This window comes from Polyodon spathula, unplaced genomic scaffold (genome assembly GCF_017654505.1).
Source record: "Polyodon spathula isolate WHYD16114869_AA unplaced genomic scaffold, ASM1765450v1 scaffolds_806, whole genome shotgun sequence".
Taxonomy (NCBI): domain Eukaryota; kingdom Metazoa; phylum Chordata; class Actinopteri; order Acipenseriformes; family Polyodontidae; genus Polyodon; species Polyodon spathula.
In genome coordinates, this window is record NW_024472293.1 from 34,489 (window position 1) to 50,840 (window position 16,352).

At 47.7% G+C, this 16,352-nt stretch overlaps 2 protein-coding genes across 3 annotated transcripts; one reads left to right on the forward strand and one right to left on the reverse strand.

Moving 5' to 3' along the window:
- Positions 1-35: 35 nt before the first annotated feature.
- Positions 36-7,868, reverse strand: LOC121308913 (anti-Muellerian hormone type-2 receptor-like). Its single transcript, XM_041241632.1, has 11 exons — positions 7,744-7,868; positions 5,793-5,957; positions 5,480-5,668; positions 4,120-4,245; positions 3,370-3,488; positions 3,043-3,264; positions 1,715-1,829; positions 1,232-1,377; positions 836-995; positions 601-737; positions 36-355 (listed from the first exon to the last, which is right to left on the reverse strand). The coding sequence occupies exons 1-11, from the start codon at positions 7,829-7,831 to the stop codon at positions 254-256; spliced, it is 1,569 nt and encodes a 522-aa protein (XP_041097566.1). The 5' UTR covers positions 7,832-7,868; the 3' UTR covers positions 36-253.
- A 1,930-nt stretch (positions 7,869-9,798) lies between these two features.
- LOC121308935 (cell division cycle-associated protein 7-like) lies at positions 9,799-15,793 on the forward strand. 2 transcript variants are annotated; one of them, XM_041241667.1, is made up of 8 exons: positions 9,799-10,289; positions 11,019-11,297; positions 11,582-11,662; positions 11,961-12,128; positions 12,730-12,873; positions 12,976-13,125; positions 13,230-13,366; positions 13,710-13,828. In XM_041241667.1, exons 1-8 carry the CDS (start codon positions 10,107-10,109, stop codon positions 13,741-13,743), a joined length of 1,176 nt encoding a protein of 391 aa, XP_041097601.1. In that variant the 5' UTR covers positions 9,799-10,106; the 3' UTR covers positions 13,744-13,828. The 2 variants fall into 2 exon arrangements, with proteins under 2 accessions (XP_041097601.1, XP_041097600.1); XM_041241666.1 differs by having other exon boundaries at positions 12,976-13,366; positions 13,710-15,793.
- Positions 15,794-16,352: the final 559 nt, after the last annotated feature.

The window sequence follows — 16,352 nt, forward strand, 5'->3', positions numbered from 1 at the left end:
ATCTGTGCACTTTCGTGTTATCGTCCAGACTTTTTCTTTATTTCCATTCTTTATATGCTATAGCGTACATCACACAAACAACACAAGCAGTCGGTATATTTTATTGCACAATCGCATTACAGCACAGGCAGTGTACTCTAGACAGTAGCAGGGGTCCTTCAAACAGCGTTGAGGGTAATAGCAAGGGTGCGCTAGCCAGGCTGCTGAAGCTGAATCGCTGGGGATCCTGCAAGACCCCATCTGACAAAGTCAGCTACAGGGAGCTCAGTCTCTTCTCTGTGCAGGGTGCAGTCAGTCTGGCTTCAGGGTCATTATCCCAGCAGTGCTTCAGAATCTCCATCAAAGTGCCACAGCCCTGAAAGACACACACACAAGCACACGCCCTTAGATCACCAGAGAGTCTTGAGTGGCTTTGTGTGTTCCCAGAACCAACACTGCCCCTAACGCTGGCCCTAAACCTCCCGCAGTGTTTCCTCGGCATGCCTGCGGGTTGCTATGCCATGCACCAGTCACTTTGACTTCACTGTGCTTCTCTACACTTTGGTTCTTCACGACCTTGCGAGGGGATATCCAGGGATACAGGGCTAGGAAACAACTTGCCTGGATGTGTCCTCCGCAGAGGTGGGTCAGCACGGGTCGTTTTCTCTGCTCCGACACCAGCAGGACCAGTTCGTCTAGCGAGGGACTGGGACCCAGTTCAGCCTCGTAGGCAGGTCTGTACTCCGGCACTGGGGAGACTGGGAAGGGTAGGAAGAGAAGGATAAAATCATGTGAGCAAGAAGTGGTTCATTTCAGTAGCAGGGTAAATGTGAACGGTGCTGGCTTGGCTCCCTACCTGTCCAGAGGTCAGTGCATCTAGTGGTCATCTCCCAGACCAGCAGACCCAGCGAGTAGACATCCACCTGCCGCAAGGAGGATAAGGGGTCCCAGATATTTAAAGTGCCGTCCAGGATCTCGGGGGGCATGTAGCGAGGGGTCCCCACCTGCACACACACCTGCCAACACCAACAACAGCCATCAGATAATTCAAACAGCATTACACTGCTCTGCAGCGCTCTCATTACCAGAACCTTAATAATAATGAGCACTAGTCTAAACACACTCCCCTCTCAGCTCTCCAGCGCTGTCATTTCCCTGAACACTGATGGAAGCACCAGCTGAGTCGCTGTGTGCGGGTGACTGGGCAGCAGGGCACAGTCTGCTTGCCAGACGAGGAGCAGGGCTCTGGTACCTCCTGGGTGCCGAGTGGTGTCGGTCCAGGTCTCAGGTTGAGGGCGGTGGCTGAGCCGAAGTCACTGAGCGCACAGGTCTGGTCAGCCTTGACCAGCACGTTGTTACTGCTGAGGTCTCTGTGCGCCACGGCAGGCTTGTACACGCCTGTGGAAATGCAGATATGCAGAACAGAGCGTCATGCCTGACTCACAGGACAGCGTCCCCCTGCATACATGATGTGAGAGCTGCTCTGCGTGGAAAAGACTTGTCATAGCTACAGAAGTTCAGCTACGCAATGATTAAGGGAGCAGTGATCAGCCACCGACTCACTGTGTGTTACCCTGAGATGTAAAACAAGCAAGGTCCTATTGCACGTGACTCTGCAGAAGCAGCTGTTGATGAAGCAAAGCTCACCTCCTGCTCTCTGTAAGTCGCTTGGGATTGAAATGCCTGCTCACTGATTCAGTAATAAGAATGAATTAATCATTGATTGCACTCTCACCGTCCCTGTGGATCTCAGAGTGCAAGAAGGCCAGGCCTTGGCACAGAGAGAGGGCCAGCCTCACTGTCCCGACCCAGTCACTGCAGTGCTGAGAGAGGAACGCCCGCAGAGAACCCTGGGCATGGGACACAACAGCACAGCGTCAGCATTGAGAGTCTCTTTACACATGGGGACACAACAGCACAGCGTCAGCACTGAGACACATGGGGACACAACAGCACAGTGTCAGCACTGAGAGTCTCTTTACACATGGGGACACAACAGCACAGCGTCAGCACTGAGAGTCTCTTTACACATGGGGACACAACAGCACAGCGTCAGCACTGAGAGTCTCTTTACACATGGGGACACAACAGCACAGCGTCAGCACTGAGAGTCTCTTTACACATGGGGACACAACAGCACAGTGTCAGCACTGAGAGTCTCTTTACACATGGGGACACAACAGCACAGCGTCAGCACTGAGAGTCTCTTTACACATGGGGACCGATAAAAAATTTCTATAGCTCTAGCCTAAAGTTTTGCTTCATCCTATGGAATGAACTAATTTTGCTTCATGAAGTCAATTGAAAGCTGCTGAATAATGTTATGTTAACATATTGAATTACACATCGCTTTGTAGTTTTCCATATACTTAACAAAAAAACTGTCAAAATCCAAAATCTAACATGAAATACTGTTCTGCTATTATGAATTCTGGTAGATTTTTTTTTGCGATATCATTTTATAAATTGTTTGATTGCATCATGTTAAATATAATATGTAAATTATGTACTTATAGTTTTTTTTTTTTTTTTTAATCTTGAATCCTAAAATTCTAGGTGAGGCTAAACTTTGTTTTTGGTTTTCAATTATAAATATATTCATTTCACCCACCAAAAAAAAAAAGCCCTGGTGCAAGTACAGCATCTGTCCACACGATGGCACTGTTTTTCGTAAATGAAAGTCTCAAATCCTCGTGTGTTTAGCGAGACTGTACTTTCCAATCGGAATGAAACGAACTGCAACGCTAGGCGGCGCTCTCTCCTAATCAGCAATCCAAACACCAACACGACTGGAGCAAACACAGCAAACGCTACTGCCAGTACCTACGCTAACGCTAATGCCGCTAGAATTATACTGCTACTGCTTCTAACAACAGGAAAGGCAACGCAAAGAAGTGGGTGCATCACCAAACATAAAGCGCCTGTATTATCTCTCAGCTACGCGTGACAGTTCACTTGTCCTCAGCCTCAGTGCTCAAGGCTATGGAAGAGAATTGCACCACTAAACAGAGCTAGAACCCGTGTCCCACAGCAGGGGAGTGGAGCTGCAATGTTTCTACTCACGTGATGAGCCAGCTCCAGCACCAGCACCCTCGCTCCACTCTGCCCGCTCTCCCCCTCCCCCAGGAAGTGGGCGATGCTGGGGTGCTTCAGCAGTGGCAGCCCGTACACCGCGCTCTCGCTGTCGTAGCACCGGCAGCCCCCCGAGGGGTACAGTTTGAAAACCACGGGGACCCCCTCCAGGGACCCCTTCCACAGCTCCGCGTAGCGCCCCCTGTTGATAACCTGAGGAAGCCACAGGATGGAACAGCTGTTAGCTGCGTTCTCTTTTCTTGAAGCTTTTACAGGTAGATAAAAGACCTCCCCGGGGGTCCAGGGGTCAGAGTGTACCTGGTGCAGCTCCATGTTGGTGAGGTCGAGGCGAGGTGAGGTTGGGGAGGCAGGTGAGGTCGTTGCTTGGACCCTTTCAGTCTGAGGGAGGTCTTGCAGAGGAAGCTGGTGAGCCAAAACTGAGAGAGAGAGAGAGAGAGAGAGAGAGAGAGAGAGAGAGAGAGAGAGAGAGAGAGAGAGAGGCATCACAGACCAGCTCAAACCAGGAGACAGAGAGAGAGAGAGAGAGAGAGAGAGAGAGAGAGAGAGAGAGAGAGAGAGAGAGAGAGAGAGAGAGAGGGGGAGGGAGAGGGAGGGGGAGGGGGAGAGTGGTAGAAAGAAGGAAGAATTCTTTCTGAAATGCCAAGGTCATTTCATTTGGATGGGGGAGTGCGCGGGTTCAGAGAAAGTAGCGGTTTGTCATTGTAGCAGCCTCTCCTCTCCTATCTCCTCCTTCTCTATCCTGCAATGCAAAGTATCTCTGAGATTGTGAGCTGAACAGAGCTAAGCCTGAAACAGGTGCTTGATAGTAGCATTATTGCCCAACTACCTCATAAGATCTGGAGTTTTCCGAATCAAAGAGGAGAGGGGTTAAGACACAAGCCTGGGGTGCAATAGGGGGGTTGAGTGTCATAGTGGCTTAATGTTATGGCTCTAGACAAGCCTTTCATCTTTATCTAGGGGTCTGGGTTCCACTCTAAGGGGGCAGGGTGGGGCACTGGGTCAATGTCAATGTTCTAGGGTGCAATAATCATGCCGAGGGAAACGCACGTCTCCTGCGAATGTCTCTCCACTTCCAGCCGCCGGTCAGCAGGCAAAGCAGGGGCACCCCCACAGTCAGGATCCAGGCCAGGGGAGCCAGGCTGCTCCCCTCCCCTCTCGCAGCACCATCTGAAACTGAGCAGAAACAGCAATGGCAGTAATCTGGGGGGGGGGGGGGGGGGGGTACAGCTGGCTAGATTATACGTGTTCCCCATCTAAACATACTTCCATTTCAAAATGTCAGTTTTTCATTATAGTATATGGCAAACTACAAAGAGATGTGTAATTCAATATGTTAACATAACATTATTCAGCAGCTTTCACTCGACTTTATGAAGCAACGTGAGTTCATTCTACAGGATGATGCAAAACTTTTGGCCAGCGCTGCAGCAAAGTAACCTGGGACGCAACCCAAGGAAACTAAAAACTTCAAGGGATGTGGGGGCACCACGATTCCCGAGTCCTCCCCGATCACGCCTCCAATTAGAGAGCGCACCTGGGCCCTCGGCACACATTGGTAAAGCTAACTGCTGCGCTGCTTAGTTCTGCGGAGATCAGACTGATGGCAAGCTGATCCTTCAGACTCTTCCCACGTAACCCCGGAGCAGTGCGTCGGATCTGAGAGGAATGGAACCAGAACTAGAGGTGCAGCATCTCACGAGCTCCAAAACTAGGACTCGAAGCCCAGTCTGAGGATAGGAGGGGAGGCTGCGCATGTTGGAGATAAAGAGTTAAAAAAGGAAAGCGGTTTTGAATGAAGTCCCACAGCTGTGCTGGCTGTTTACTGCGGTTTCGTGCGATGCTTACAGCTTCTCTGTGCTTACACTGTGCTATGCTTTTACTGTGGTCAGTTTTATAAAGGGTGCAGATAGCTGTCTGAGCGGCTGTCCTTGTAAGGGTGGTGCAGCTAGCCTGTGTCACTAATGCAGCACATTAAACTGACCAGCTGGGAAAACTGACCTCTCAGAACTACATTTCCCATCATCCTCCTGTTCATATATGTAACTGAGATGGATTTTCCAATGAGCAGGAGGACGATGGAAAATGTAGTTCCGAGAGAGGTCCATGCGGATACGTGTGAAGCCATCTTGAGGCAGGGAATGCAATTTTTAAAAAAAAGTTTTCAAAAGGGGTCAAAATGTAAAAAAAATAAATTGAAACATTACACACACCTTGCGTAAACAGTTATAGCAGCACATGTAACACAATATAATAAAAAAGGTCCTTATATACCCTTCAACCCACTAGCGCCACCTAGCCCACCCCCAGATTGGTCCCCAGGCCTCTGGAGAAAGGTTCAAGGCTAGTCCAATGCGTTTAGATGAACCCACTGCTACGCCGTCCACCTCCCTGACTGGAGCCCACTCACCAGCATCCTGGCTCCATGTGAAGTGGGAGTTGCAGAGGTCTGCGCTGCACACGCAGGAGGTGTAGTTCCTTCTTCTCAAGGGCCCCAAGAGGCAGAGCAGCTCAGTGCAGCTTCCCTCGATGACGCTGCAGCCTTTTAAACAGGGGAGACATGTACAAGAGAGAAGTGGCAACCTCAGACTACAGTGTGCTGGTCAGCAGGTGTGATCCGTATCCTTATATAGGTCTAGTATTGAGTTCCGGATTGTGACAGCTAGTATTTATATATGCCCATGCTTGCTCTGTTGTAGCCCCGCCCCGCCCCGCAGCCCTACCTTGCGTGGTGATGTTTGTTTTGTTATTTAAGAGATGGACGATGGTGATGCAGCAGCCAGCGCGGGCGCAGTGCTGCACCGTCCCGTTCACATTGCCGCTCTCCACAACAGCCCTGTCCCCCGGAGATCCTACCGAGTAAACGCATTTCTTCCCATCGGTCAATCCTGCTTCACGATGAAGAACAAAGGTGAAAAGAAAACAACGTCTCCTGATGGCACAGTATAAGGGAAATGGAGATCATATATAGTGGGTATCGATATGAAAATTGTATATCGATATTGTGCACATATTTCCATATCGATAATATCAAAGTCTTCCAAAACACAGACTAACATGCATTAGAACACCCCATTGCTTCTGTATCAGAGCACCCCATTGCTTCTGTATCAGAACACCCCATTGCTTCTGTATCAGAACACCCCATTGCTTCTGTATCAGAGCACCCCATTGCATCAGAACACCCCATTGCTTCTGTATCAGAGCACCCCATTGCTTCTGTATTAGAACACCCCATTGCTTCTGTATCAGAGCACCCCATTGCTTCTGTATCAGAACACCCCATTGCTTCTGTATCAGAACACCCCATTGCTTCTGTATCAGAACACCCCATTGCTTCTGTATCAGAACACCCCATTGCTTCTGTATCAGAACACCCCATTGCTTCTGTATCAGAGCACCCCATTGCTTCTGTATCAGAACACCCCATGCTTCTGTATCAGAACACCCCATTGCTTCTGTATCAGAGCACCCCATTGCTTCTGTATCAGAACACCCCATTGCTTCTGTATCAGAGCACCCCATTGCTTCTGTATCAGAGCACCCCATTGCTTCTGTATCAGAACACCCCATTGCTTCTGTATCAGAGCACCCCATTGCTTCTGTATCAGAGCACCCCATTGCTTCTGTATCAGAACACCCCATTGCTTCTGTATCAGAACACCCCATTGCTTCTGTATCAGAACACCCCATTGCAGAGAGCACCCCATTGCTTCTGTATCAGAGCACCCCATTGCTTCTGTATCAGAGCACCCCATTGCTTCTGTATCAGAGCACCCCATTGCTTCTGTATCAGAACACCCCATTGCTTCTGTATCAGAACACCCCATTGCTTCTGTATCAGAACCCCACCTGTATCAGAACACCCCATTGCTTCTGTATCAGAACACCCCATTGCTTCTGTATCAGAACACCCCATTGCTTCTGTATCAGAGCACCCCATTGCTTCTGTATCAGAGCACCCCATTGCTTCTGTATCAGAACACCCCATTGCTTCTGTATCAGAGCACCCCATTGCTTCTGTATCAGAACACCCCATTGCTTCTGTATCAGAGCACCCCATTGCTTCTGTATCAGAACACCCCATTTCTGTATCTTCTCTGTATCAGAGCACCCCATTGCTTCTGTATCAGAACACCCCATTGCTTCTGTATCAGAGCACCCCATTGCTTCTGTATTAGAGCACCCCATTGCTTCTGTATCAGAGCACCCCATTGACACCCCAGCTTCTTTTTTTTTTGTATCAGAACACCCCATTGCTTCTGTATCAGAGCACCCCATTGCATCTGTATCAGAGCACCCCATTGCTTCAGTATCAGAACACCCCATTGCTTCTGTATTAGAGCAACCCATTGCTTCTGTATCAGAGCACCCCATTGAAACTTTTTAGAAGTTAAGATGTCTAATTAAAGCACAAACATTTTGACACCAGCGTCTATTGTTTTTTTTTGTTTTTTGTATCACTGATTACTGAGCGGAAAATGAAATTCTCACCCCCAGAGGTTTTCATGCAGATCGGTATAGAAGAGATATAAAAGACAACAAGTTTACCGCTCTGCGTTTACTTTTCGTTCTACACAGAAGGACTTTTGTCCGAAACGTACTGAAATAAATCATTTAACCCTTTTGTGTACCCCGCCCCCCTAAAAAAAAAAAGAGATATTAGTCCCTCACCGGTTCCTGCAAGGCCGATAGCGGCGATCCAGACCCACATGGGGAGAAGCATTCGGAGCGGCTCTGCCCGCCGCCTCGTCCCTGCCATGCTGTGGTTGCGCAGAGGCTGTGTGTGTGTGAATTGTGTGCTGTAGCGGCTGTGTGTGTGTGTGTGTGAATTGTGTGCTGTGTAGCGGCTGTGTGCTGTGTAGCGGCTGTGTGTGTGTGTGTGTGAATTGTGTGCTGTGTAGCGGCTGTGTGTGTGTGTGTGTGTGTGAATTGTGTGCTGTAGCGGTGATACCTTTACAGCGCTGGCTTTGTCAGCTGAACTCCAGCAGCAGACCGGAGGGAGTCTGTCTGGACCGTCCTGCTAACGCCCCCTTTAGGAATATTAAAGTTTACCTGAACACGCAGGGCAGGTTAATAAATTAAAAACAAAACACGCCTGACACGTTTGTCTGCGTTTTCACGTGCAATCTTATATGTGAAATGTACAGAATATCTTGGTTTTGAAACGAGATCCGTAGGAGCTAGTGTTACAAAAATGAGAAACAATTAGGCTAGTTTCGGGAGTTCTCAACAAACCTTCTATTTAGTTTTGCTGAAAACATTCATAGAATAATAGAACGCTGAAAAAAATCTAGAATGTATTCCTATTACTTCTAATCATGATATATCAAGTCCAATTAAAATACGCATGTTTCCTTTTATTTAATCTGCATTCAAGATTGCAATTTTTATATGTAAACCGAGGCTCTATTGACAAAACTAATAACTACAAGGGCTGTTTTAGGACGTGCATATATCAAAATAAATCAATAAACTCCATTTAGAACCACTGAAGAGCGTTTAACTAAGTGCTTTATTAAAATAAATCACAATGGAGTTGCTATAAACGCGGTCTTTATCAAAAGCGTTCCTTAAAACAGTCCTTGTGAATCCCCTCCTTCCCGAACCCCAGCTGTGCTTTGCAAACAGAAGCTGTAATCATGGCACAGTGTTCCCTCGCTGCAGCCGTGCAGATGTTGTGAGAGAGAGAGAGAGAGAGAGAGAGAGAGAGAGAGAGAGAGAGAGAGAGAGAGAGAGAGAGAGAGAGAGAGAGAGAGAGAGAGAGAGAGAGAGAGAGAGAGAGAGAGAGAGAGAGAGAGAGAGAGAGAGAGAGAGAGAGAGAGAGAGGATTCACACCCGTTAAGAAGAGGGATGAATTCTCTCGCACAGCCTGCAACAAGCAGGGCGAGAGCACGGAAGTGCGGCAGCTTGTCACAAAGTTTGAACTCGTTAGATGTTTAAGAGCTGAAGTTATTCTGACGCCAGCGGATTTTCTAGAGGTTCTCGGCTCTCTATAATAATAATAACGAGAACTATTCAAAGCAATAGACAAAATATAACACGTAAATGACAGTTCAAATATTCAGCCTATATATACACACATCATTAAATGTAAAAACCAGGCTTTCTAATCCATAATAAACTGCATTTCTATTTCACAGTGAACTTGCCAGCGCTGAATAAAAGCGTTGCACGGCGCTGTGCAGGACGCGGGCTCTCGCCTGGGCCTCGAGATAAGCGTTGGAATTGAGCAGAGGGATTTTCCAAATCGGGCATTGGATTGGGATCATGTATGACGTCATTAAGGTGTGGCCCGAAGAGGTTTAAATACCCCGCTTGGAAGACGCGTCACAGTAAGCGGAACCGCAGACAGAAAGATTGCGCGATCATGGGACCTGACCAAGAACACGAGGTATTTAAATAGTCACCAATTCGCCTTTTCTGCTTTGGGTTTGGCAAGTGCATCTGGGCGACATTAATTGCCTGCTCCTAATTAATCAACACGTGTCTTGCAACGAAGTAATCTACTGGCTTGTAAACAAACGAGGTGACTGCATTGATTTATGGTCGGTTAAACGGTTATGTGTTTTACAGTGATATCCGAAATGCTCTGCACTGCCGTCGACTCCTTCGTATTTACTGTCTCTTAAGGAATTCGCACATCCTATTGTGAAATTCCGCCCTCTGGCGGAGGTTGAGGGAATCGCTTTGTGAATTTAACTGGTTGGACAAATCTGATAACCCAGAGAAGTTAACACGTTTCCCTGTCCGGGTGCGTGACCCTTCCCAAGCGCCGCTCCCGGCGGATCTTTGCAACGATGCATCTTTTAAAAGCATTAAACTAATGGACAGCAGCATACATGCACATCAAGTGACGGAGTTCAGAAACGACCCTTGCGTTTTGTTTTTCATTTGCAAGTTGTTGTGCGCGTACACCGGGTTTATTAACAGCCCGGTGACTTCCTTCTCTTCTAACGATCTGTAATATTTAAACTCCCTGTGATTTAACAGCATGTGCACAGCATCTCTATGTAGTGGATCACGTTTTCTAACGTATGCATGCAAAAGCGACCGCGTTCATTCTCTTCACCGCTGTTTATTTTGTCCTCCCGCAGGAGTGCAGATTGGGGATGGGCAGTCTTTCCGTGGAACTGGCTGATATTTTCGCGGAAGACTCCGGCGACGAGAAGACTTTCTACGGGTTTTCCGAGGGCGAGCTGAGCGGCTCGGATTACCCAGTAAGCCGAATCGGTGGCACAGAGACCCTCAAGCTAGACTGGAGAAGATGCTGCAACACAATCTTCTCAACAAGGCTGGGATCAATTGCTGTTCAATTGCTTTTTGAAACCATTTCCAATTACATTTGAAGGAGTTGCTGTGCTGGAGACGTCATTGTTGTGGCTCTTCAGCTGCTTTCATTTTGAAGCCAATGCAATCGACTAACCGCGACTTCAATTGAAGTGATTCGTTGCCGCTGTGAAGCTAATAGTTGCAATTGGCTTCATAGATCAATGTGTTGGAATTGACGATAGGAATTTTGAATTGGGAATGGATTTTAAAAAGGTATTGACCCCAACCATGATTGGGATGCCCCTTTTTGAGTGTAAACAAACTGGACTGTCAATAACGCTGTCCCCCCCCCTTTCATATAAGAGTACACACAGATACAATGGTTAGTTTAGTAAACTGACCGCAATGAATAGCAATCTAGTTTGGAGCTGAACCCTTTTGAATGGCACTTGACTTTTAATACGGGAATTGTAATACTGCCCCTCTCCAGCAGGTGTCGAGTGTGTGTTGCAAGGTTTTAAACTCTATTTTAAAGTGTGTGTACAATATTGGCTGGTAGGTTGCACTAAATTAGTTTGTATGTGATGTCATGTGCCCCCCCCCCCCTGGATTTTGGAAAGCTCACTTTGTCCTCTTGGTGGACAGAGACCCACAGCCCAATGTCTCTGTCTCTGCAGTCAAGCTCGGAGAGTGAGGGCCAGGGACGCTTGCAGAGTCAAAATGATGGTCCTCCACGCCGCTTCAACCTCAAGGTGGCGCTGCGAATACCAGCTCATAGGCTGAAGGAGGAGGAGGAGGAGGAGGAGGAGGATGAGGATGAGGAGAACCGCCCCCCTCCTACTCTTCCCCACGCTCCCAACCCCATGATGAGTCACTCCAGCTCGGACTCTGACCAGGAGTCCCACCACGGCTTCCTGGAGAAGAGAGCCATGAACATCAAGGCTAACAAAGCCATGGTGAGAGTGGGGGGCTGGGTTACCCTGTGACTCTGTGTACACTGGGACAGTCTGGGATTCTGCGTTCTGTTAAGATTTACCAGTTTAGGGACCTTTCACAGCAGGACTACACTTACTAGAATGCATTGGGATGTGGGAGCCCTAACCATGTGCAGCCACGTTCATTTGAACTCTGCAATGCATTCTGGTAACTGGTCCTGCTTCTCTTGAAGAGGAAGGTACCCAAGACAGGCATATGGTATCACTTTGGAGTAGTCTTATTTTTTATTTTTTTTATCCCCCAGCTTGCTCAGTTGATGGCAGACCTCCACAAGATGCCTGGATTGCTGATCCCTCCCCAGCCTGCCGTGCGGGGCGCTCCCAGCGTGAGTACTCTTGTGCCTGGCAGCCTTTATGGCAGTTCTTGCCTATTCTAGTATTGTCAGATGTTTTATGTTTTTTTTTAATTTGGGGCGGCTTTCTCTATTGGTGGATGCAGGGATTTCTTTCAGGCTGAGATCCGGTTGGCTTGTCACTTTACAGGCCTTTTCGTCTCGAGCAGTAGTACGGTGGTCAAAGCTGGAGCTGAGGTCACACTAGTGCGTCTGAGAAATCTCCAATCCTGCGAGGTGACATGAAGTCAGTACAATTTACTGCCCCTGTTTCTGTGCCGTTTTTGCGCAGAAGCCAAAGCGAGCTCCGCAGTCCTCGGCGGCCGGGCAGGGGGGCGCGAGAAGGAACCCAGAGAGAACGTCCCGCAGACACACCCGCTCCATGGGCTGCGCGGACAGGACCCCCTCCCCGGATGAGCAGAGCGCTCTGCAGCGCAGCATTGAGGATGAGCTACTGGAGGTGAGGGGGGGGGGGGGGGGGGGGGGGGGGGGGGGGGGGGGGTTGAAATTATTATTTTGACATTGGAATTGCAATTGGGCAGTTCAATTTGTCATTGGCCCAGGTCGGGCTGGGGGTACCTGTATGTGATAGCTGTAACTTTGAGGAGAGCATGGCTGTTTGAATAGCATAGCTTCCTATGGAACTATCAACCGCTCCATTCTGTAGAACTTCAGCATCTGCATTTTGATACTCTCCTCTCCAGCTGCATGGGTTTTGCTTAAGAATGTGTGAATAAACTGCTTGTTTTCCCCTCTGTACAGCTGTGTCGCAGAATGAACTTGTGCTTCATCAAGCAGAGTGAAACCTGCTGAATAATGTTACGTTGCCATATTGAATTATACTGCTCTGTAGTTGTGTGCTTAATGAAAAATGACAAATTTCATTCTGTTACATGATAACAGATCTAAATTGTTCATACATTGCCTCTATCTTCATTCTAGGTGATGCAAAGCTTTTGGCCATAGCTGTACCTTACTCGTGGGTAGCTTGTTTTGGGGTGTCTCGGCGGTTGTTTTTGAGGGGCTCTTTTCTCTAACCCTGTGTTTTGTGGGGCGCTCAGGTGAGGGGGTCCCCCCGGCAGCGTCGTGCCCCCCGCCCCAGCACAGCGATCCCGCACGTGATCCGGCCGGTCGAGGACATTACTGAGGAGGAGCTGGGGATGATCGCAGTCAACGGAGCGGAGAAGACGTACAACCGAGCCACCGTGAGTACGGACGAGAGCAGACACACTGATCTCTAAAGCAGAGGCAACAGGAAGGCAACTTTTCGTCCATCCCCTTGTCTCTCTCTTTCTCTCTCTCTGCAGGGCTCCACGTGCCACCAGTGCCGGCAGAAGACCATTGACACCAAGACCAGCTGCAGGAACCTGGAGTGCCGCGGGGTGCAGGGGCAGTTCTGCGGGCCGTGTCTGCGCAACCGATATGGAGAGGAGGTTCGGGACGCACTGCTCAACCCGGTGAGTCTCTCTCTTTCTGGGTGGTGCACGGTGCTATTGCTGTTATGGGTTGATTTTGACGATATGAAACGTGCGTCTCAATCCTCCTCTTCCCCCCCCTGCAGTCCTGGCAGTGCCCACCGTGCCGAGAGATCTGTAACTGCAGCTTCTGCCGGCAGAGGGACGGGCGCTGCCCCACTGGCATCCTGTTCCCCCTGGCGCAGTACCACGGCTTCACAGACGTGCACTCCTACCTCCTCAGGTCTGTCCGCGTGAAGTAGTTTCACCATTGATTTCCAGGACCTTCAGTGACATGATTCCTGGTTTCAACCGATCTGTGAGACTGCCTTGTCTAAGGTTAACTAGACCTAGTGCTCTGATCTAGGAAGGACGCAGGGTAGTACAGGGTTACAGTGCAAGCCCAATACTTTTTTTTTTTTAAATGCATTATGGTTTACAGCGAGCGCAAACACTACTACTGAAATACAATATAAACTGGGATGCAACAAGTTTGGATTGAGCTCAGTCTGCAATATCAATGCCAGGATAGCACAGGAGGATACAATCTCACTGTCTAACATGCATGCCTGTGTTTTTGGATATAGCCTTTGCAACCAGATCAAAACGGAGGATCTCTAAATGGACGAAAAGAACGCAAACCGTAAAGGATCGCTGGACGCTGGATCGAGCCCGCGAGGAGTTGTGTTTTTCTATAACAAATCATGTCTGCTTAGAACACTTCCGTCATTGCACTGCAATTGCACCTTCAGACCTGACGGGAGCAGTAATGTCTTGTACACAAAGTAGACCAGTATCTGTGCAGTATACTGTGCTTTACTGTCGTGGGTTATTGCTCGGCTCACTTTTTTAATTTCCCAGTTTTATAAAACTTTTTTTTTTTTAAATTGTGTATTTTGCTTTGTATAATAAAATCCAGTTTTATACCACACAGGTCTGGTCCTTTTATTGAACCTTGTCTGGTATTCCACACTTTAGGGATATCATTGTTAAACATTGTCACAACTTAATGGCTCAATCTGAGGCAATTACACTAAATAAACAACCTATTTCCGCACAAATAAATGCCCTAAACTCTATTTTAAGGATGTCATCTTTTATTTAAATGTTACAAAAGAGGGAGAAGCCAGGAATAGCATGTTAATCACATTTACAGATTCGGGTTCCCACACAATATAAAATATATAAACTCCCTTTTGATAGAATTAATTTAAGACATTTAACTATCCCCAATAAGAAACACACTAGCCTGTTTTTCACGCAGCACAGGGACGAGGATTCTGTTCTATGAATCTGCTTCAGCCTCTTGTGAAGGTGTTTGTGTTCTCTATTTATCTCTTTCAGTGCTGGTCTTGTCCTAACACCGTTCTGTTAAAGCATGCTGTCTGAAATCACATTTGAATGGCAGGGGACTCCTCTGCTCAAGTCTGAGGTCGTGTATTTATTTGAAATCCTGATCTGCATATTCCAAGCTGTTTGAGACCCAGATGTGCTGATTTTGAAAGTTTTAAAAATATACAGTCTGTAAACCTTAACAAACTCAGGGTTTGATTTGACAAACCCCAGCTCGATTTTATTAGAGTGTTTTACAGCACTGAGCAGTCGCCCTGAATTTCATTTTTAGAGGCAAGTCCAAGATAGCCACGGATGCAGATGAAACCCAGGGCTGTGAAATGCTCCAATCAAACCAGCTGCGGCTGACTGCAGCAGGGTCGAGGCTGGCCGGGGTCCATGTGGTCAACCTATTCGCTTCTAGTTGGTCTGAGGGCTCTGCCATGAGAAGAGTCTGTCCCCGTGAAAAAGCCTCATTACTATTGACTTCAATGTTAACGATGAAACCTGAAACTCCACAGAACCTTTATGACCCGATCAGAACAGAGTGGACCCCCAGCGCACGACACACAACAAAGGAAAAATACTCTGAATGGACTTCCCAGGTTTTACCAGGGTCTCAGACAGCCATAGTGTAAAAAACCAACACCCACACTCTCCCTCTCTCAATTAACCCCGGCTTGCAACAGGAATCTTCCTAATCACCGTTCCCCGACATGTCAGCAAAGCCTCGGCTCTCTGACAAGACAATAAACAAATGTGCCGCTAATCTATTTTAGCAAGACAAGCCTGGAGCACAGAGTGAAACCTGATTGCATGTGCTGTAACTTCCCCCCCCCCACCAGGAGTGATCCTCTGGAAGTGCTCTCCTTCAAACCACCACTGCAGTGGAGATGTTGTTGGAGAACACGGCAACAACCACCATTACATTATATAGTCACCCCCAAACCTCATCCGGTCTTTCGCTCTTTCCTCGTGTAAAAAGCCCACTCCTTCAACAGTCATACGCACACAACACAGGTCTTGCACGCTTCAGCGTTATTGGCTGATCGAATAAGACACACCTGCTGCTTTGCAAACTACCAAAGAATATGCAGTACCATGACGTGTAAAATAATAGAATATAAATATACATTATAAATAATTTATTATTATATATAAAAACATAGTTGTTTGGGTCTAGTTTTGGAAAACAAACAGGTGTTTTCAGACTGGAGTAAATGCTTTGCCAATATGGTCCTTAGTTTCTTGACAGCGTTTATCCCGAAGTAAATTACTTGAAAAATTGCACCTAGAAATTAAAAAATAAGGGACTTGGAACCCAATTACAGCTTACTGTCACCCCCACCCCTTCCCCCAACCCCCAAAACATCCAGATTTTAAGAGTACGTTACAATTAGTTAATACGCGTTCTCCTTACAAAACAAAGTTTCCAAAAATAGTCGTTTTAAATCTTCTAAATGATTACATATCAAAACACCTGCAATAGTTAGGAATATGCATAAAAAACATGGGTTATGACAACAAATGTGCACACAGATGACGTGTGTGAAAATACATCGATGAACCTGGAATAAATACACAACACGCAACCAGGAGAGAGGGGGGGAAAAACACTAACCAAAAACATACGCCTATACCAGAGCAGAAGGAAGGGCTTCCTTTAAAAGCAGACATTCCCTCAACTCACACAAGAGTGACAAAGTCATCTTCCCATTGCAGCGCAGCGCTAGACTGCACAAGGCTTCAGAGCCGTCCGAGCCACTCCAGGTTTTACTGCGATTCCAACACCTAACACAGGCAAAGCCGAGACTGAGTGAAGCACAGATTAAATGTGCTGCATGTAAAAACTGGAATGGATCAGTGGGAGTCCCGTCCCCCCCGCCCCCAACTGCAAT